General features: G+C 38.2%; 1 protein-coding gene across 2 annotated transcripts in view; it reads right to left on the bottom strand.

Moving 5' to 3' along the window:
• Window positions 1–12,450: 12,450 nt before the first annotated feature.
• KCNK10 (potassium two pore domain channel subfamily K member 10) overlaps window positions 12,451–23,271 on the bottom strand; it is a 51,948-nt gene continuing 41,127 nt past the window's right edge. For both annotated transcript variants that reach the window (XM_077783999.1, XM_077783998.1), the window contains exons 6-8: window positions 19,484–19,670; window positions 16,255–16,397; window positions 12,451–14,215 (exon numbers count right to left, since the gene is read on the bottom strand). In XM_077783999.1, the coding sequence (XP_077640125.1) occupies window positions 13,604–14,215; window positions 16,255–16,397; window positions 19,484–19,670 (942 nt within the window). In that variant the 3' untranslated portion in view covers window positions 12,451–13,603. The remainder of the gene's footprint in view (window positions 14,216–16,254; window positions 16,398–19,483; window positions 19,671–23,271) is intronic.

Here is a 23,271-nt window from a genome sequence, read left to right as displayed (position 1 = left end):
ATGGCACAGTTGAAAGCACTGGTAACATCTGCATTGGTGACATCTGATGCTCACAAGACTTGGGAAAGGGAAAAAAGTGGTACAGCAAAAAATCTTGCACTTGGCAAGAAAAAACAGTGTTGGAAAAAAGGAGATTGGATGCTAGTGTAGTAGGACTCTCTGGAGAAGGGTCCTATTTCAGCATCTCCCTCACTAACTACTCTCTTGTGTCCCATTAAATGATGGAATGCCCTTTTAGAAACCTGGAACTCCATGACTTACTTCAACTGGAAAATTGCAATTTTTCTTTTATTGAGCTTTTGATTAACTATAAAATAGTATAGGTTTGTGGAGATTTTTGTATTTCATGTACTAACTTATGGAAATTTAAGATTTATACAAGGTTTTAAATTGAACTGCACACATGAAATATTTTCTGAAACATCCATGGTCTTATCTATGTACTTTTCACTCTTTTCCACAGCTTGAAAACAAAGCAGCAGCATGCAATACACCCAGGGCACAGAAAGGCTGGCTATTCATAATACATCATCAAAAGTTTACTCTCTTACCAGGGAAATATTTGCATTATGCTACTGTTTTTCTTTAACTCTCTATGCTGTATTTCCTTTTTACAGATGGATTAGTATCTTCATGCACTGATGTCTCTTTTGTCACTGTTGATGCACTCTTTTGCCATTGTTCCAACATGGGTTAAGATATGCAAGGTTTTTTATCTGATGATCTTTTCATAACTTGGAAAGAACTTCAGTACAAATCCAGTAACCTCTTTGGCATCTAAAAGGTTGATGCAGTAATAACAAACATTATTGATACTTTGCCTAATACTAGTATCTGTGTTGAATGAAGAAAAGAATAAGTCTCAAGTGTCATTCCTCAAGCATTTTGCTTAGACTTTAATGAAAACACATGTATACTTCCAGGATGTGGTATGTCTTCAAAAACTCTGATATTTTAGAAATTAGAAGAGGTCTCTTGGTTTATGAAATTAAATAGAAAACTGCATTCTTTCTTCTTTCTCTCCTTGGAAATGCTGAACAAGCTATATAACCAAGATTTTTAAAGGTGATCAGAATCTGTTTCATCCTCATTTTCTGGACACTTACCCCTGGAGCTGTTATATGCCGAGGTGCTGCATAGTACTTTACTAAAATCTCAGGTTCCAAACTCCTCAGACTGAACCATGATGTTGATGGAAAGGCACTTTTTGTCCTTCATTCTGCCCTCTGAGTGGAGGAATAGCACTGCCTTCCCTCCCTGCAGCACCCCTCAATGGTAGGCAGTGCTTGTGAATCATTCCTGATGCACTCATGATTAGCACTACTGCAAAGCACATGAGAAAAGATCAATCCACAGAGTGTGGGTGGAAGAGCTTTCAGTAAATAAAGCCAGGGTTGATGTGAACATGAAGGAACAGATGAAGTATTCCATAACTGAGCAGAACCCATGGAATGAGACAGAAACCCCATGACAAGTATGAGGTGATGTAAATCAGAGATTGTCAGACATTCTTTGATTTACATCTTTGATCTAAAGCAGACAAAAGAGGAATTAAGGTGGATATACAATCTCAATTCTGGCATCTAGCAGTTCTGCGAAAGCCTGACTACAGTTTAGCAATTAATTAAAAAAATAAGTACATGGAATACTCTCAAAGCTTAATCCAGCAGTTTATTTATGGGAAAAGCTGTACCTGAGCCATGGTAGAGTCAAGAAAGCATGGCTGGTCAGCTACTAGAGCACATAGTAACAAATTAGAGCTAAAATCCTTGCTTGGACACAGGTTTCTGTGCAACCTGAATGATCTAATTCATTTCCTATGCTATGAAGTAGGAATAAGGATATTTTCTAATTATTTTAACAACAATTAATTGTTATTTCATAGAAAATGAGATCTGGCAAGGAAGAGTTCCTCTGGGGGAAAAAATGTAAGTATATATTAATCATCACATCACAAACAACACTACAATTTTTTCTGCACTTCACATTCTCCTATCTTCCTAATGCTTCATGTAAATTCTGTGACTTTAAAAATACAACACAGTACATTAAATATGAAGCTGAAACAAGAGCCTCAAGGAAGGAAACATCCTCTGTCTAGAATTTAAATTAATATACAGATAGCACTTACTATGCTACCAAAATAATTTAAATTATCAAGAGCTTGTACATGCCCTACCTTAGCATTGGCTGCTCAATTGAAAATTGGTTCCTTACATTAAACTCCTAATGGGAAAAATCTATGTTTCCAAAACATGAGCTTGTTTTTTTTAGTGATTTAGTGATTGTGTTCAATGCCCACTGGTGAGAGCAGGCTTCAGAGCTGCCCAGAAATTTAGTGTAGAACAGGAAATAACCAGCCTGCTCCTAGTTGAGCCATATATGCCTCCTGCTGGCTAAACCATCTGACTTCTCATTTGGATTGACAAACCAAATTCACTTGAATTATATGTTGGTTATTCATCTGAAAGGAAAAAAAAAAAAGGGGGGGGGGGGGCGGGGGTGGAAATGACAAAGCTTTTTTTTTCTTTCATAAGCCATTTTTTTCCCCTTTTGAAGTCATATATATGACTACTCTAACTTTCAGGGAAAATTTCATTTTAAATGGAAATGTGACATTCACTTTCAGATTGAAAAGATAATTAATTCCAATTGAATTTGACTGGAGTTTATTTACTGGTTTTGTATTTCACTGAGAAGATATTACTTCAATTTGGTTTGATCCCCAAATGGTGCTTTTTTGTTTTTTCTTGCAGAGGTTATCTTTGAAATGAAAGATCAGTAGTTCTGAGCTCCAGTTTTAGCAATATTTCATCTCTTTTTCTGTCTGTCTTTAGCCCAGGTTTGTCATAGTGTTTGCTAGCCTTGTGCAATTTTGCCTCTAATATTTGATCAAATCCCTATTTCAAGTCTGATCCAAACATAGCATCCCTGGATCCAATCCATTCCTATTCTACTTTCTTAAATTAAATTTTAAAAAACAAATCTTAGAGTTTGCTTCTCTGGAAAACTACTCCTAGGACCCATCATGATGCAACAGAAGTTTTGTTACAATTAAAAGAAAAGGTAAGACTTTGCTGCTATGGTTGTTAAAATAGTCAGAAACAAAGTGAGTCTCTAAATGGACCAGAGATGCCAAAGGGCCCAGACCCAGAAGAAAGCCACCTCTGCCTGCTCTGCAGTACTCCTCATTTAAAGTTGGTTCTGTAGTGTCCCCACAGCCGGTGACACGATCACATCTGGATTTGTGACTTGACAGGATGACATTTCAGCCAATGTTTTCTGATTTCTGCACTCCAGATACACATTGACTGCAATGCAAGTTACTGATGATTACATTAATGGACATGAAAAATTATGGATATGATTACATTAATGGACACCTCCAAAGAGTCTTCACTGTCTCCCTTTAAGACAATTTTCCTTTCCAAACCACACAGCACCGTAAAACAAAGTTCCTTTTCTGGGTCCCATAAGCACCTGTAGGTCCTCTTTTAATTCTTTGTACAGACTGACCAACAAACTGATTGAATAACTAAGCAATACCACCAGACACTGAGAGGAAAAGACTTAACTATTTTCTCTTATTGAGCTACATGGTATGACATATAATATTTTATTCCTTTGGAATTCTTTCAGCACCTGAGAACAACCCCAGTGCACTCATTTCCCCATCATTTGTATGCTTAATGGAACCATACTGTACATGTTAATAGCAGATGAGTGTGCCTAGACCAATATACAGAGATCCACACACCAGAGATGGTCATTGCTTAAGACAAAGAGCCTGAGGACCACAGATATGATGGTCACTATCATATTTATAGAAATTACCTCCATTTTCTTGGCCTTCACATCTTGGCCTTACACATGAAACAAAACATACATCAGCAACCCCCTTACAGAGAACTCAGATTAAAATTACTGCAGGCAAGTCCCTTGCCACGGGTGTTAGTGAGGAGCAGAGAGCAGGAATCAAAACCCAGGGAGGGACATGTGACTAAGGATGGGCAAGAGAAATTGCCAAGCACAGCCTGAACTGCTCTGCTGTTCCATTAAATTACCTTATTTGGGAACTGCCAAATAAAAGCTAACGAGCTCAGATTGCTTCATACAGGATTGCAAGTGGGCAGGGCTAATTTAGTACTCAGCCTGAGGGAGGGAGGGCCATTCTATAGAGAGGAAGCCACCTGTTTTCAGAGATTAGTGAAGGCTTAACAAGGCAGGAAACTTAAGCAATCAAAAACAGGAATGAAATTATTCATTTAAAGCTCTTGTTAAGCTGTGAAATATAAAATAACTTTGTGCTAACAAGGAAATCATAATTGCAGGATGTGTAGTAAAAATTTTATTTTCCTTAAAATTGTTTTATTCCTGGGCAGTTTAAGTCCAGATTTCAGAGATTCCTCCTTTTTTCCTTCTCATAATAAATGCAGTCATATACCTTTCTTCAAACAGCAAAACTTGCTGTTCTAAACAACATTATAAATGCTGTTATAAATAATTTTCAGCAGGCATCTGTGCAGAAGGAATCCAAGGGGGGGAAAGTGACAATTGCAGCCTTTAAGGGGATATTTGCTGCTATTTTGTATTTAGTTCAATTTTTTTTTTTTTAATTTCTTGGTTTAATTTGTCAAATTGAGCTGTATCAGACTAAGAAATGGAAATGAAAGAATATAACTGGCTTCACAGCACAGCATGAATTCCTCACAAGATGGACCTGCCCTAGGATAGAGTCTGGGCTAAACACTTGAGTAGGCTGCTGTTTTACAGACACCCATGTTTGGAGGATTAAACATTTTGGCGTAAATCCAACAGCACAACTTGTATCTTTTGGCACCTAAGGTACTCCTGAAATCTTGTTGTTACTCAGAGAGTGCCTATTATTTCCCTTGTTACAAAACACACAGTCATCATTCATTTGTGCTTAATCCCTCAAACAGCTGCTGCTCTATTCACTGTGGAGGAGATATTGATTAGCCCTGCTCCAGCCTCTCCACACTTCAACAGATGTGACAATCATTGCCAGGGCTCTTGTTTTTCCTGCTGCTACATCTTAAAAGTCACTCTCAGGTCTTTAATTTGACATCATAAAAATGACCTCATGAGTTTCCTGTCTGTAAGTAACGATTCTTTGCAAAACAGCCTCAGTTTATGTGCTGTTTTGTTTTTTTTTTTCAATCATAGTGTTCCCAGCTTGTGCCCTGGAATGCACTGGGTGTTTTTTTCCTACAAACCCTTGTAGGAAGAAGAGATATGCAGGCCCAACATCTGTCTATTGTGGAAATGTCTGTGTCACTTTTTCTGCCCAGATATTCATGCAAGGGGGAAGCAAGTTCTTCATATGCATAACCAAGATTCACAGTCACCACATGCTTCGGAATGTAATACAATCTTAATTTACAGCGTCATTCTTCCCAGTCAGATAATTGTACTTAGAGGGAAATAGTGGTACAGGTCCATTTAGCTAATTGCTGCAAGTCAAACCAACGGTGTCCATCCATCCTGTTAGGTTCAGTAATGACATTTACATTGCTCTGCTTAAGAAATGGCACCATCAAAAGAGTTCTCCACCAAGAAAAACATCAGCACCTTGTGTCAGAATGAAAGGGTTGACCCAGAGGCAGTCTCCTGCAGTGGGGAAAGTCTCCAGGATGCCCCATGGAAATGATCTAAAGCTTTGCTAGAAAGCAGTAACAACTGCCAGGCCAAAAAATGTGCTGTGAAATCTCTGTGAGATACTCCTTCCTGAACTATTCACATTTACTACGTGACTTTATTATTATATAATAATTTAATGTTTTTAAATCAACTTTAATTGGTTTTCTACCATATAACAATTTGTTTCAAAAATAGTTTATATTATGCAAAACAGCAGACTGTACTGAGAAAATAGTTTTTCAGCAAGAACCTTAGTGCAAACCTCAGCATCCTGCATACAGATTTTGGAGAAATAAAAAAGGTATTTCACAATTTGTCACACATCCACCCTTTGGTTTTTGCTGGGTCGTTGGAGTTTCTTCTTCTTTTCTTTGTCTTTCTCAACCAACTCTTGGAACAGTGACGTGGGTCAGTTTGCTAAATAGGTCAATTTGCTGGAGGACTCCAGAAACTTAAGTGCCATCTCTATATCCCAGGCAATGAGTCACAAAGTCAGAGCAAACAGCTGTAGCTTGATAAAGTCTGGGCCTGGAAATCAAGTGAATATGCAGAATATGCATAAACTTGAAAATACAAATAACCATTTTTTCATGAAAAATAAGAATTATACAGGGTATCTAAAGCAGGTCCAATTAAGAGACTCATAAGGGAAGAGAGAGAATTTTGGAGATGGAGGTGGGCTTTGGAAAAAGATGTATTGACTTGCCCAGTTAATACACAACAAGCAGCAAGAATCAGTATGGGCTGAGTGGAACAAAGAGTATATAAAAAGAAGCACAAATACAAGAGAAATTGTTTTGCTCAATCCAGAGAAGGTTTGTTTGTTTGTTTTTTTTCTCAAAGTCAAGCAAAGGCTCAGCCATGAGGAATCTCTATACACACTATGCAGAACTATGAACCATGATTTTTTATCACCCCAATTTGCTAACAAAAGGGACCATAGCTCAAGAGTTTGCACCCTCTGAGTGGACTGACCTGTGTTGCAATCTCCCATGCTAAAGTAAATCAAGACGTGAGGGAATCTGAGGCCCAACATAGAAAGTAGTCAACACAGAAAGATCAAAAAAGCCACAAAACCACAAAAGAATTCACAGTAAAAGACAACCCCAACCTTGTCTGTGGTTCCCAAGGTCAAGAAGTTTCACCTCATCTCTCCATCTGTCAATTCTTCCAGTCATTCTGGCAAATAATTTCTATGTAAAGAAACTAGGAAAGAGAGACAGAGCCGCCTCAAAGTTCTGATTCGTTCTTCCCTATTGACTGGTCATTAAATGCAGAAATGTCAAAGTATGAATAGAAGTATGGCTGGAAATCTGTGTCTCTCTTTTGAAACTAGCCAAGTACCATAGCTTCCCAAATTAGACACCCAGGAAATATGGGAATCTGGATCATCAACTGAGAAAAGGTAGGAGGGGTAAAAAAATGCTCAAAGGCCCAGGAAAAATGATATTACCAGCATGCACTGTTTTCTAGAGATACACAAAAGAGGAGGTTAATTACAGTTCCTCTCCCATTGCTGGATTAAAAGACAACAGAGAGAGAAGGAAAAAAAACCAACAAGGTAAATGTTTTCATCTGGATGGTCTTTGTTGCAATTTTTTTAATCTTTCAAAACATTACATCATAAAATAAAGACAATAGCAGCAAAACTTATCAAGTTGGTACAAGCACATTCTGCTCTGAACTCTGGTAATGACACTTCTGAAATTTTCATTTTTCTGAGAATGCCTTTCTAAAGCACCATTGAATCTTACAGAAAGAGTGAAAGAGGGACAGAGACAAGAAAGCAGATAGAATACCCTTGCAAGTGGTTTTACTGATTGTTTATAGTATAATTTGAGGTTGATCAGGAAAAAATTTTAGAACATTAAAAAATGTTTCCCCAAGTTTTAAGAAACTTCTTTTTTAAACACAAAGCTGAAAAAGACTAATAGTAGTTCCTCAGTACTGTCCAAGATCTAGATCAAATTCTATTAAAACTTGGGAAAAAATCACTCTAAAACTACATTGATACACTGCTCTGAATAAATTTAAATTGTTGGGAAGATATGATCTAGACACAAACTCTGCTTTTTTTTCTAATTAAAGCTACTATATGAATCCAGGATCTGAGAAACTGCTAAGTGGTAGGCTGAAAGCTGGTATGTTCAGCTTACATGTCACAACAGGCACTATAAACTTTCCTCTTGAGAGCATCCAGCTCTCACAATAAAAAGGAATTTGGGGATAGAATGTATTTGGGAGATGAAAGTATCCTCACATGTCAAGTATCACCTGCCTTTGCTTTGCTGTGAAGATCAGCGAGGGAAAGCAGATCCTCTTTGCCTCAAAAGGCTAAATGCTATAGAAATGTCCCCTTTCCCCCAAAAGCAGCAGCCAGCCCTGTCATTTCCTGGTGATAAGACTTAGCTCAGATAGGACCTGTAACCAGTGAGGAGGGACAAAGAAGTTTGCATCTACCTGCATGGAGCAAGGAGACATCACCAGAAATTCTGTGCACAAGAGCTAGTTATGTGTGCCACATGAGGGGTGTTAGCATGGGGCCATTCTTCATCTGGTTCCTAAGAACTCACCAGTGTGGTGGATAATAAGGCTTGCCTTTAGGGTGACCTTCCCATCCCAGCATGATCTAGCTCACAGATTATGCATCAGGACAGCTCCAAATTAGCTTTTGCAACAGCTTCCTCCATGATTTCAACAGCACAAGTCAACAGAGACTAACAATGTTATGAACTGCAGTTGCAGTGGATGGAGTTAAAAATACAATCCAGTTTAGCAATGGTATTAAGAAGAGTAACTGTTACTGATAGTAAAGGAGATGGGGACCTTGGGAAAATTTCAGCAACCCAAATGAATTTTCAGATGTACATTTTTTGGTGATACATTTCACCCAACCAGTTTCATACATTAATCTACAAGCCTTTATTTGAGTTCTGCAGATTTATGTTGATTTGCCTGGTGTTTCATTGATAATTAAATGCCTAGGGAACTGTTTCTGAAGCTGAGCTTATTTGTGTTAAGTATTGATACAATGCCATTCTCGTAAGTATAAATTGCACTGTAGAGATGAGTTATAACAGCAAGCATTTGCCATAAAAATCTTAAAAATAGCAAGGCAGCTTCACTTCACTGCAGAGACTTGCAGGAGCAGATTTTGGCCTAGATTAGACAAAATGTAGCTCAGAACCAGTAAATGTACAGGGAGGTCTGAAAAAGTTCTCAGTCACCTTTCAAATTCATATCTGTTTAGTAGGAGACTTCCTGCTCTAGGTTAGTACACAACATAACATGATGCTTGGTCTTTACCTGTAATTTATTTCTAGTGGACGATGGGAAAAGTGAGAGTAGCAGACATCATGCAACCTTGACAACACAAATAAACCCCTGAGAAAACCAAAGCTGGCAAACAAACAGCCCATGTACAGCATAAATACAAATACTTCAATGAAGGGCTTTTAAGGACAAGGTTTTAATAACCTGAACTCAGACATAATTTCATTTATTATGGGTTAGAGATTTTTGCATAACATCTCTGGCATAGTCCTTTAATGGCTTTGGAGGAAGCAGACTGGTGCTAGTGACATCCTAAAGCCAGGCAGCAGAAGATCAGGTGATTTATAATTTCATGGCCACAATCCAAATAAGGTTCTATGAATATAGAGCACAGGGGGAGAGAAGAGGGATTATTGTATTTTATTTACTATTACTTTTAGGATTTATTAGAAATAATGTTCCCTATTAAGTGGTAATAAAATTACAAATCTTCTGAAAACCAGTATCTGCACAAGCTCAGTGATGCTTATGATGGTTAATGGTTCAGAAGGATCCCCAAAGTGGCATAGCAGAATTCTCCTGCACAAGACAATGGAAAGTGGGACTGCAGAGCTGAAAGCTGTAGGGATTCAGCAGCTGAGTCATCCTCTGTGTGAGAGGGCTGCATCTACATAAAATCCATATTTCTTTATTTTTTCTGGGCCCAATTCCCATGTCAAGTCATGTTATGCTCAGGGCAGGATCAGAGAGTTAAATTCCATAACCCACCCATTTGTTCAATTTCTTATTTTCAGGCTGCTGGGAAAGGGCCTAATGTAGAGAAGGATGTTTTAGATATGGTTTAGACTACTTTTGCTAAAACCTTTCTATAATGAAATAGCCTCACTAGAAATAACTTGACAAGTTTTTTATAGGTGTTTCTAAATGCCAGAAGATGAGAATTTTAGCCATAAAAACACTTGATGTTTGAATTGAGATTCTCTCTCAGGCTGTTGCAGACAATTAAAACCAAGGGATGCCATTTAAAAAGGGAAAAGCAATTTAGCTCATTAAAATGTCAGTTTAGGTGTCAAGACGTTTCTGTCTGGCTCCCTATGAAATACACCATTTGCACTTCCCATATTATAATAAAAATTATGTATATTGAGGTATTTAATAGGCAATCATCTAGCAGAAAATATTTGCTCCTGTCATAGCCTGGCAACTTTCTCAGCAAGTTTTGCAGACACAAGAAATGAAGAGGAATGAAAGAGAGCATTTTGCTTTCATATAAAAGGTCATCAAATGCTCTGCTCAGTATCTCACTGAGAGTTTATTGAGCATCATCTTTTGTCCCTGAACTATTATATCCCAAAGCATGGGATGCTGAAGAAACAGCTGACAAAATGACAGCCAGGGGCTCCTGCATGGCATGGCCAAACAGAAACTAGAATGACACACACATGCCATCACCTAGAATCTGGACAGGGGACAGACTGATAACTCAGAAAGTTACAATTAAAAGTATGCCAAGATGTCATTGTCCTGTTGCATCAGATCAAACAGTTCTGAGTTTGCCCAACAAATTTTGCCTCCTCACTTTTCCATGTTGACTTGTTTTCTGTGATTTGCCTGTTGTCCAACTTCCTGCTCACACAGACAATTCCTACAAGACAGACATTACTTTCCCTGACCCTAGTCAGAAGAAATGTCCTGGCAATGGCTAAAGTTTATATTTCATATATAGAAAATGCATCTCCTATATCCTTGCAGATGTCTGTGTGACTATGCAGAACCTTTTTATTGCAGGCAAGCGTTTCTTGTGAGAAGAACTCATCTGAAGAACAGATAACACTGTATGCATTATGTTGATCTTGACATCTGGTTACCAAAGAGAAGTATTTGCAAAATTGAATGTATTGCATGCTTTCAGAGTCAGATGAGATGATTTTGGGTGCCAGATCCTTCACAGATGCAAAGCACAGGATGATGTAACAAGGAATTACTGCAATTCTCAGACCCAAATTGTACATCTCAGCACTTCTGAACCTTTGCTGGAATTCAAACGCAAATCTAAACTGTAGCTTTCACTCCTAACCTCCTACCAAAAAAACACCAGATTTGAACAGCCTTAGTACATCCAGACATGCTTCATCCATCCTGACACTACAGAATTAGTGATGCTCATGCATGAGACTTCAGAACATTTGCTCATATCTGGAATTCAAGGCCTGCCCAAAACCAGCAGTAACAGGTAGGCTAAAGAGCTCCAGAGCTTGAGGAGATCTGCACCTTGCTGGTGTTTGCCTGGGGCTTGAGGAGCCTGGGATCCCAGGATGGTGACAAACAAGCGTGCTTGTGAAGCCAGGCAGAGGACTGTCTGGCACAGAACTTTCCAGAAGCCACGGCAGCTCCTGAGTTAAGTGGAACCTTCTCCAGGGTCTGGGCTTACTGCCCTGTCTCTGGTAAGGTGAAGCCAGAGTGCAACCCTGCACCTTAGAAGATTCACTGGTGAAGTAAGCAGAATTCATTTTCTCTTGGATCTTATTAAGTTAGAGCAATTCCAAATTACCTGAAATTTTTCAAATGTTGCTTTTTTTCCTTGATTTTCAGACAGATAATGAAATTAGAAATATGATAGGACATTTCAAGAGAAGTGGACTGACAGATCAAGCTAAAAACTTCTTTCTTCCTCTGCACTAGTGGAATTTGGTTCACTCCCGCAAATTCAGCAGAGTAATTTTATATATATATATATATATATATATATATATATGTATACTCAAATATACATACTGAAAATTTGCATACACAGTGCCATGCTTCCATTCATAGCCATGGCAATCTTGAATTCTGGTGGCCAGTTTGATTTTGAGTTGTCGTAGTGTGCATAAATTCTCAGAAAGTATCACATACATGCACTTTTGTGTACATAGACAACAGCATGCAATTCCAAAAGTCTGTGTCTGCATGACCTTTGGATGTCTGCATGTTTGACCAGCTTGCAAGAGTCTCTGCAATCAATATCCATGCTTATCTTGCCTATAAGCCTACAGTTTGAGTTGCAATAATATTTAGCATTGCTGGTACAATCATGTGTATCTCATTTCCAGCATGCAAAATCTTCTATATGCAATGGCCCACCCAGTAGCCCACAGGTCAACACTATAAAAAATTTAGTATGTTTTGCAATTCCCATTAATTATTTTGCAGCATTTTCTTTGAAAACACAATTCTATTTTTCATATCCATATGCCCTGACAGCACAAAGGATTTTTAAAAATGCCCACAGTTTAGTTACATTTCACTTTAGTCTAGAAATGCAGAGAGCTCATGTTTAGTTTTTATCAATAAAAGGGACAGGAAATTTCCAACAAAGATTGTACTTGAAAGGAAATGAACAAAATAATTTAAAATATTTTTTAAAAAGTTACAAAATATGACAGCATTAATGGCACTTAAAGCTATAAGCACTTAAAAGATTACCACAATATTTTTTTCCTAAATTTCTTTTTTGTTTTTTCTTTTTTTTTTTTTTTTTTTTTCTGAGACTATGACAGCAACTTATGTCTAAGCTAAACCCAGTAAAAGGGAGCAGAGAGCCCTGAGATTCTATGGTAGCCCTGGCCCTCATTTGAATCACATATATGCTTTTATGTCTATTTATAAAAATTCAGATTCAGCTAGAGAACAGCAGTTTGCTGACATGCAAAAGCTACAGCTTCCCTTCTGTCCGTATAGTCTTACAGTGTTAAAATAAAAGGGGCTTCTTTAGTGGTGGAAAGTGTGAATGAGAAATTCTTTAAAAATAAAAGTTGGCCCACTGTTTTATACTTTCAGCCAAATATCATAAAATTGATGTTTCTCTTCTTTTAAACAACATGAGATGTTGTATTTTCTTCATATGCACCTTCTTGCTGTGACTTTACACTGAATTTTCCTACATGAGGAAAAAAATCCATCTGTTTATTTTCTTTTTTTTGTTGTTTTTTTTTAATTGCTTAAGATAAATACCCACAGAATGTTTTTGTTTTGTTTTTTTCTTTTTCTTTTTTTTTTAATGAAAAGAGCAATCCAACCCTTACTTTTGTCAATGTTGATTTTCCAACCAGCACCCAGCTGCTAGCTGTGTCCATGGACATTCTTTTGGCATTTAGAAAGGTAATGCATCTGACTCCAGTATAGGGAAAAAAGAAAATCTAGCTTGGATCACGTGCCAAAATGTAAACTAAGCATTACTGAAAGTTTCTAGTTCACTCCAATCATTTCTCCTCTTTTTAATCACCAGGGGAAGGCTTTATGGATGCATACTCCATTACAAAGATACACTGTGTTTCATCCCTTTCATAGGCCCTGCTTGCATAGCTGCCCTTTGTCTAATACCACGTCATGGTAGGAGCCCTCTGGTGATACTGCCATGGTCCAATCCCTTCCTTTGTGTCTTGCCCTGGTAATCTTATACAGGCTGAAGTTTCCATTTGCGTAGCTTTCTGTTGCCATTCTGCAGTGCTGCATTCCTGATTTGTTTTGGCAGAGCAAGCTTGAGTCTTTATGGCACAGTGAAATATTCTTGGATGCTATATAATTCAGACTGAATAAGGAGTCTGTATAAGGCACGTGTCTCAATATATATGTATATAAAACAACCAACATTACTAATTCAAGTCCATCTTTTACATTAACTTCTGTCTTAAAGTAACACTTTGTTTTTATGCTTCCTTTCTTTGGCTTCATTGGGAAACACTCCATTTTCCAGGTCTGAGTGCTGCTGGATACAGTTGGTGAGAACTGCAGTGCTAGAAGTGTTCTTGGAATTACACATCTTCTCTGTCTCCTCTTCCTTTTTTTCTTCATCCAAGGAATAGTTTCTGAAGTTCTCATAAATTTTATGCATATCCTCAGGCATGGTCTTTTTGAGGTCTTTATTTTTCCTTTTGGTCATCTTAGCGGACGATCCAAATTTGTTAATGATGTTGTCCTCAGAGGCCCCCTGCCCGTGCTTGTTGAGCTTATCTGACCCTTTAAGGCGCAGGTTGTTAGGCCTGTTGTTGATGCTGTCCTGAGAGGAGGCTTTGAAGCGTCCTGTTTCCAAGGTAGCAAAGACGGAGCGCTTCTCCGGAGAGAGCATGTCCAAGGAGTGGGCTCGCTGCTCCAGGCCCAGGTGCCTGCGCTCCATGCTCCGGATGGTGGCTGCCCTTTGAAGCTTGTCATGGATCTCCACGCTGAGCCGCCTCCGTGTCTCTCTGAACTCAGCCGTCACATTTGCTTTCCACTCTGCTGCGTGGGCTTTTATTTCTCCAACCTTCACAACATGAAGAAAGAGAAATTAATAAAAAAAAAAAAAAGAAAAAAGAAAAATCTTTCCTGTAGAACAGTAACACAGACACTTTCTTCTGTGGCATGAAACAAGGGAGTGGTCCCATCTCCACTGCGTTCATCTGGATCCAAACTTCAGTAGTAAAGGGCTTATACTAGGAAAACTCTAAACATACCAGCTGATGGCTTTTGTGACATAGAACTCATCTGCCTGTGCCACTTTGCCACCCCACACATTTTATAGCTGTGTTACATGGTAGGACAAGTTCATGCTAATCCATCCTTGATTAAGAACAAAATTCCTGACTCATAACGTCAGCAGTAGATGGTCAAGAATGGGCACAGGTAATCACATATAGTTAAACCACTACACTTCAGAACAGCACAACAACCAGTGCAGCAGTACAGGAATGAGTTTTCCTGTATTGTTCATGGATGCAGATGTTTAGTCCCACTGAAGGTTCTGTTCAGAGCCACAGAGTCACAGGCAGTTAATCTGATGAAGCCTACCAGGAGACCCAGGCAGAGGTCTGCACATTTCCTGGACTCCAGCCTTGGTTAGAAAGTTAGACACCTATACCTCTGGACAACTCAGTAATTACCCATTAGCTAATTTCAAGTGGCTCTCTGACTCCTCCAGTCTAGGGTTCATTTTCAGGATAAATGTAACTGTCTTTATTGGAGGTTTCCATTGCACATTTGTCCAAATACCACACTGTCAAGCCATCTGGAGGAATTTTCAACACATATTCTGTATGGGCACTATAAGCATATCCTTGAATGTCCGACTGTCTTTCTCTGTTTTACTCCTTTGCACTGGAGGCTGGAATAATGCTAAGAATAAAATACTAAGTGATGGCTGTATTCAATAAAAATGCCTTCCAAAATGACAAAAATCAAGACAAATGACCAAGCAATACTTCAGTTAAAACAGGCCTTTCTCAAAGTTCAGCTAAACAGATTCAGGAGTATAGTGTCTGCAGGAGCCCAACATGGTCAATGGTTTGCTTGCACTGCTGCAGCCTAAACTCAAGTTTTTGCATCCAATAACCCACAAGGAGTCATCTTTTTTTCTGCAGGCCAGATGTACAAGTGTCCATTTAGCACTGTGGCAGAAGGCATCTTGCATCTCTGTGGAGACCAGATTCCTCACTGTAGGTTCCTGATGTTCAACAAAACAGCCACACTCTCTGCAGTACCCTTTATTAATGGAGATGCACCAGGCCTTGGGTGATGCAGATGCCTTCAAAAATTAGAAACAGCACTACCCCCTGCCAAATTTTGCCTGCCATTTGGTTAATCCTGCCAGGTGAACTTTGCTAGTAAAGCAGGGTTGCCTTAAAATTTGAAATTATATTACTAACATCCTCCACCACAGGCTTCAGCTCTAGAGGCATGGCAATTACCTTTCTATTTTCCACACTTACTTGAGTGTGGAAAATATCCCCACTCAAATAAGTATGGAAAACAGAAGGAGCAAAATAGAAAAATAAGAAATAGAGCAGTATCCTTTTTGAATCAGGGAGGGCATATTCTCAGTGAATTTAGTCATGCTGTCCTTAATGCTGACTACTCAGTTTCTTCAACTTTTAAAAGCAGAGTATACAGTAAGGGATCTGAAACTAAACTTCTATTAAGAACCATATTGTCTGGCATAGGAAAAGACAGGAAAATCTCCTAATTTTTAAAGAGAAGACACTGACATTTTTAGTACAATTTCATAGCTAGATTTAGAGTAGATGCTGACATCTCATTCCATAATTACAATCCTACTGATGTGTTCTGTGTATTTTTGAGTAATGATAGAGGTGTAACAACCTTGATTGCTTCTGTTGCTTTTTCTCCTCATTTGTGAAGGAGCTAAAGATCAGAGCTAACTGTATACCAAAGGCAGACAGTGAAGTAAACCACAGGGCATATTGAGCAATGGTCATGCAGAGCAGCATCCTTATTTAGACAAGCAGGAATCAGGCACTTAAATCTCTCTCGTAAAATGACAAACCACTGATAAATTACTGATCATACCTCTTCTTGTGTCTTCTTGGACAGGACTCTTAACCAGTCTCCAATCATACTCAGAACTGCAGCAAAGTAGGCAAGGCCAACAAGGATCCAGAACCACACTAACGGTTTATACCACTCCATGTATTTGATGTCAGTATTTCCTCCTGAAATAAGCATATAATTGTGCTTACAAATCATGAGGCACCAAAATCATTACAAAATATCTGCAATTCTGAAAAATACCTAAAAGTAACTCTTGCCTAACTCTTGTCAACAGCACTGTAGTTCTGATAATAAGACAAAAAGCCTGTCAGATGGGAGGAACCCAGTCTGTTTTAAGTCTTTAAAATTACCTATTGTTCTACTGCTATGTGACCTGCCAGAGTGCCCAGTATTTTCCTTTGTACTGCTCATATGCTGAAGCAGCTCTGAAATTCTACTTTGATAGTATTTGCAACAGCACAAACACCTGTCCAAGAAAAAAGTTTAATACAGACAGTCTTCCTTATTCTGAACTGCCTGCAGCCTCCTAGTTAAGAAAATGTACATATCAACCCCTTTAAGTTATAGAGTTTCAAGACTTTTTTGGATTTAGCTCCAGGACTGAGAAATCTGTGTGCAGGAAAAAGAAATGTAGCTTTGACTTCCACATCAGGGTATCTGACAGGAAGTCAACCATTCATTAGCCCTGAAAATAAGGCTGTATAATCTTGGGTATCATTCAGAGGGATGCATTCTCTAGCCACAAATATACTATATTGTTCTCCATCTAAGTCTATGGATGAGCTTGCAAAAGATGAAGTGAGACATTTGGCCAACTTAATGGACTATGAAGACCCCTGAATAAGTGTGGTAGCGGCCAGGTTTCTGCCTACTACAAAGTAAAATATAGAAATTTTTACAAAATAAAGCAACCACAGTTTCAAGACTCTCAGTCCTATCACAGTGCTATGTACACTGCAACAATGAGCCAATGAGAGGCAGGCACAGCCCTGAGTGGAAGAGATTGAGCAGGAAAGTCTGCAGAGCCCCATGGGCACTTCCATATCCCTCAGTGAAGTGAACATCACCTTGGTGGTACCTCTGCAAATCCCTGCCCTAAGAGCAAGCCTACCAGGAGACTCAGGCAGTGGTCTGCACATTTCCTGGACTCCAGCCTTGGTTAGAAAGAGCTAGACACCTGTACCTCTGTACAAATACAGAGTGATTTTAGTGGTTTTCCCCATTAAAATCACCAGACAACACAGTTCAGCATTTTCCCTCAGATAGCTTTTCACTATCTGAGACATTTCTACGACTCTTTAATTTTATCAAGATTCAATACAAGTGTAGTTACAGTGTTTGAACACCCCCGTGGTAGGTCAGACATTTGAAACTTGGCAGGGACCCAAAGATTGGTTTTGATGTTAATCTCTCCCCATAGACTGCATGAATCACACTCCTTTTTTCCAGTCTTTAAGAGTCTGAAAAAATGGGAGGTAGGGACTGCTGTTGCTATGGTACAAGAAGCCTCTTCTGATCATACATGTCCCTGAGGAAGCTCACTAGGAAATGGATTGTCTGAATCTATCTTGCACAGTAAACAGGTGACTGAGAAAGTATGAGACCACTTTTTTCAGCCTATCAGATTCTGTGTATTTTTGGGCTCCATGCACCATTTTATTTCCAACTGTAGTACAAAAACCTCCCACTTTCCCAAGAGCTGGGATTTGTTCTAGGTGGAATAAGCCATTATAGCTCCACTGATGCTGTTTTAACCATTAAGATGTAGTATTTTTGATTTGCTGTTGAAGAAACAGAGATACTGAGAGATTAAAGTGGCAGAAAATAAAAGGGGCAGAAAATCTCTCTCAAAACCAGCAATAAACCCCAAATCTCCTGGTGATCACCTGCCTTAAACTCTTATCATGAAAATTCCTCTGAAGATTTCTTATTCAGGGTCTTCTATATAATTTTTAAAAAAACCCTGCTTGTTAGTAGCCACCCAGCTGTGGATTATATTCTCCTAACCATGAGCATATAGAACAATTTAATATTCAGAGCTTTTTTATTATCACATTATTAAACAATACTGAAATGTTGTATTATTAAGAAAAATATTGTAAATTTTTTTTATTTCACACTGTGATACCTCAAAGAATATCAGTGAATTCCTTTACATGTCTAAGTGGTAAAAATAGACAAAGCTCACACAATCACTTCTGTAACTGAATGCTCCTAAAACCTTCTTTTTTATACATGGGTCTTTCTTTGTTCAGTGAATTTTTTTCTCAATAGCTCATGTCTTCTATGCCAGTATGTAATAAAAAAGGAAGATTAGAGTATTCTCTACAAAAAAGACTTGTTTACTGTTCTTCAGCAAAGAAAATTTGGTAGTTTTATTTGATGTTTTTAACTCACTCTGTTTACAGGGACTAAGAAGCACAATATGGCTGTTTTTAACATAGGCAACTTAATACCCTTAATTAGGACCACTAACAGGAATGAGAAGTAGAGGTCATGCACTGATGGGGAAAAATTCACTTATTTTGACCACCTTTTTTGTTAGCAGAGCAGCTGTGTGAAAAAAAATAGTCTCATCTCTCCAGCCAACTATCTCAATTCCCTCTTTGGAAATTGTATATGGGTAGATATTTATAGTTCCTTCTCGTACTGTATTAATCTAGGAGAGTCTATCCCAAGCGCTGAGATACATACCCCATTAGTCCTTCTCTCCTACAAGAGTTTTGCTTAACAGGGCAACTGCAATGTCAAAATTTCTGCCAAGGTTAGGAAACAGAATGCAGGTTTTGAAATGCTGCAACTCCTATAGTAGCAGCCCACAGCTGCATCTGACCAGAGAATTCTACAGACCTATGGCTCAGTTGTCCTTTGTAAAAGCATCCTCCATTCATCATTTGGCCTACTTGCTTCTGCAGTCAGCCTCAGACTGAGGCCTAATGGACTAATACAAATATTTAATTCAATGGGAAAGTAATTTTACTTTTGCATAATTCATTGCATGATAAAGGATAATCAGGACTTTCCAGGCTCCTGTTATCTACACTGCTAAAGGCTCACAATCGACAAATGGCAAGGCACCTGGACCTTAAATCAGTCTGGTGTCATACTACACAGTAATCCCAACAGAAACACCTGGCATCATTTCATTGGAACATAACACATTGTGAAGAGCCTCCTCTCCGTAGCAGAAAACACATTCTAAGAGCCAAGGCCCTTGTCCACAGCATCTTGGCTCAAAGCTGCTCACCTGCTACAAAGTCACCAAAGCCAACAGTGGTCAGAGTGACAACTACAAAGTAAATGGATTCCAAGGCTGTCCATCCCTCGATGTATTTGAAGATAAATGCAGGAATGGTGACAAAGACAATGCAGCCTGCCAGGATGAAGACGATGGTGGAAATCACCCGGATCTTTGTTTGACTCACTTGTTTATTCTAGAAAAATAAAATAACAGGAAAAAAAGTTTGAGTGGATTTCTGGAAATATATTCGTTGTGAATGACACACTGATTATGCTGGTGTCACCGGGTAAGTCTCTTTCTGCCTTTTGTGAGCTTGTTGGGTGGAATACAACTCTCTCTCCCTGTTAGTGAGAATCCTGTCCAGGTGACATTAAACCCCCATGTGTGGCCCCACTTTATCCTGATTCCCATTTTCTATGCACTAGGAAGTGACTAATCTACCACAGACACAACCTGGAAAAACATTCCTGAGCTTCAGAAAGGCATCAGTATGCTCCATATCAGGTTCAATGTGTAAGAAAAAGTGCACATTCACACCTCCATACAAATATGTGTACACCCACATTGCCTCAACAGCACCGAGGATTCAACAAACAGGACCAAGATTAAAATGAAAATAAACCCCTTTTCCCTCACTGAAAAGGTGCAATTTTATGTAGAAATAATTCATGCTTTGGGTTTTCTAGATTCAGGATTTCCAGCTTTCATTCACAAATATGAAGATTAAATCTTCTTTTCAAAAATAGAAAGCTGTATTATTGGTTTACTCCAGAAAAAAAGGATTTATGTCAAATACCAAACAGCCTGGGATAAAATTACCTATGTAAATCCACACTGGAAAGTTCTTAAACAAAGACTATGTGTTACTGGCTTCTGTAAACTGAATTCAAATATAGTCAGTGTAATTGTAATATTTTACACTCCCAAATCATATAAACTCTCATTATTTAATATATACTTAGATTTTGTTTCTATTAATATTGATGAAAGCCTGGATTAACACAATTGATTCTGGCAGATTTATTTCAGATTTCCCCTGCTGTGAATAAACTCAGCACCCAATAAAGTTTCATGAGAAACCTGTAAATTATTAGAAACCTGACTGTGGATTAATTTCAGTGGCTGCGTAAATTCTCTATTTATCCTGGAAAAGAAATGTGGAGGTCAATGTAAGTCATATTTCCAAATTAGTTTTCCAAATCAAGCATCTCAACCCAGGAATGAGATCTCATTTCAGATTAAGGAATTGCCTTAGACAGGAAATAAGATCTCAGAAGTTATCTTTGTAATATATAGAAGGGATATTGCCTGAACTGGTTAATATATAACCAGCTTGTGAGCAATACTGTGCTTCCCCTAAAATGGAAGCATTTTTTTTAGAGATGCAGTGCCAGACCCTCGTTAAGGATCTCTGATCTGGGATGCATTCAGAACCAGGTAGCATAAATATGTCATATTTCATAGATACTTTTAGTTCTGAAACTGTTTAAGATGATCCCCACACTTAATATTTTATTTGTGTGTGTGTTTATTTTCTGTGTCTGGATGAACAGAAATAGTTAAAAAGGATTAATAATATAATGCCAAATATAAGACATGGAAGAAACTGCCAAATACCAAGAGGAAAAGCAACACAAAAAATATAAAATCTGAATTCATTTCTTATTGCCTCTTTTTCCAAAGAGCCATTCTGAGTTGAGTATTTTGCTAAAATACCAAAGGACAATCTATCTTCTTTAAGAGGTATGGACACAGATTTCACAATGGCAAGATTTCAGACTTATTCAATGACTAGTGAAAGGAAAAGAGCAGATCACATGGATGTTACATAGTGTCCTACATTGGTACCCCTGCCTTTTTTCAATGAGAATAAGGATTTAACCAAATTGATGTTTAATTTCTAGTTTGACCAAGGCAACTTCTTTACTTCTACTAAATGTTTCAGTTTCCTCATACATAAAAATGGAATGCCAGAAACCTTGCCTCGTGGAAATTAGGAGACAAGTCCCTCTTGGGCATCCTTGAACAAAAAGTCATTTGGAGTTGCACGGCATCAAAGTTATGTACAGTAATTCTTCCTCCAGCCTCCACACATAAAAAATTAAAATGCATTTTAGTGTGAATTGTCTCATGAGAGAGACAGGAATGAAAAGAATGCCCTTCAAATCAGTAACAAATGTTCAGGCCATCCCCTTGTCTATGAGCGATAAACTCAGCCAAAGGCTTTTGGTTTTTTTAAGTAAAAATGGTAACAATGTTAATGAAAGGATCTGTAAAAGGCCTGACTCATGGTTATTGTGCACCTTTGTCACTCACACAAAAGCAGAGCAGCTGAGGGTACAAACGAAGGCAGAAAGCAATACTGAATCAGGCACAGCATTTTTAGAGATGCTGAAAAGAGCACAAGAACAGGACTCAGAAAAAGAATTACTTAATGAACAATAACACATGAAATGCAGGACTGACATTAAAAGGAGGGTCTTTTTACAGTTAGGTATGCATTCAGAGGAAATTCACAGTAGAGTCTAACTGCTACAGATGAAAAAAATGCTAAGACATAATTGTACTTACTAATGGAATATGTACATTGTGATAATGACATACTACAAAAACGTAATCCACTGCAGTGTTACACCAAGTCACCAAGTCATTATTATAATAAATAAATAAATAATCACATTATATAACACTAAAGGTTGAAAAGTCTGAATAAGTTAATACAATTTTCTCTTTTAAACAGTATTCTTGGAGACAAACTGTCAAATAACTGAGCAACTTCTGCCAGGCTAAAATCATCTGAACCCATTTTGTGGCATGAATACAGAATTTTTTATAGGTGTCAAAAAAAACTAATAACAAACCTCTTCCTCCAGAAAATTTAGCTAATCCTATATCTGTTTAATCTACAGGATTTAAACCACTGTTTAGGCTGTTAAAGAGACGATTTCCACTCTTTTTTTTTTTTTTGGGGGGGGGCAGGTTTGTTTACCAACAAGTTCTTTCCACAGGGATGAAGCAGATAATTTTTAAGACATTCTTCAAATATAAATAATTAGTGCCAGCTAATGTGACCAATTTAAATCCACCTAGAACTAATCTGGAAAACATCGAAAAAGTAATCTAAGAACTGAGTTTTCTGGGCACCCATCAGGGTCATTCCCATTTTCAGCTGACAGTGCTGATTTCATTCTTGAGGTGGCTAGGTGCTAAACTGGCAACATTATTGATGTCACCTTGCTTACATGAATTCAAACAACCTACTGTCAATCTGCTCTAGTGCCAAGTGGAGTAAGGACAGACAGAGCAATGAAAACACCTTTATCAGTGATCCATCTTTTCCATCAATAACTGCAGCTTTGCTTTTTCCTCATACACAAGGGGTTTAGTAGTGTTGGTCTTACCTAATAATTTCAGGAGTTAAAATAAACCTTGAGGTATTGACTTTCTTTTTTCTCTCTCTGGCCAAATAGATAAAAGCCAATGTAGTGGATTATTTTATGCTTTCTGCTTTCTTCAGGTGAATTAACTGAGGTACAATTTTTCTGATGGTTGTCACTAAAAGCACCAAACAGTGATTTTAAGTTTGCAAACTGAGACCACACAGTTGATATATATTCCTATGAAAAAGGAGCAGGAGTCATTAAGTAGGGGATCAAAAGAAGCTACAGTCATTTATCTGACTAGACGAAATGCTAATATATGGAACATGTATATTTCCATGAACAACATATTTCACATAAGCTTGTTCCAAGATTCTGTCGTGTCACCTCTCATTTCATAGAAAATTCCCCCAG

The sequence above is a fragment of the Lonchura striata genome, chromosome 6 (genome assembly GCF_046129695.1).
Source record: "Lonchura striata isolate bLonStr1 chromosome 6, bLonStr1.mat, whole genome shotgun sequence".
Lineage (NCBI taxonomy): Eukaryota > Metazoa > Chordata > Aves > Passeriformes > Estrildidae > Lonchura > Lonchura striata.
The sequence above is the reverse complement of the archived record's forward strand: the minus strand, read 5'-3'. Positions and strand labels throughout refer to the sequence as shown.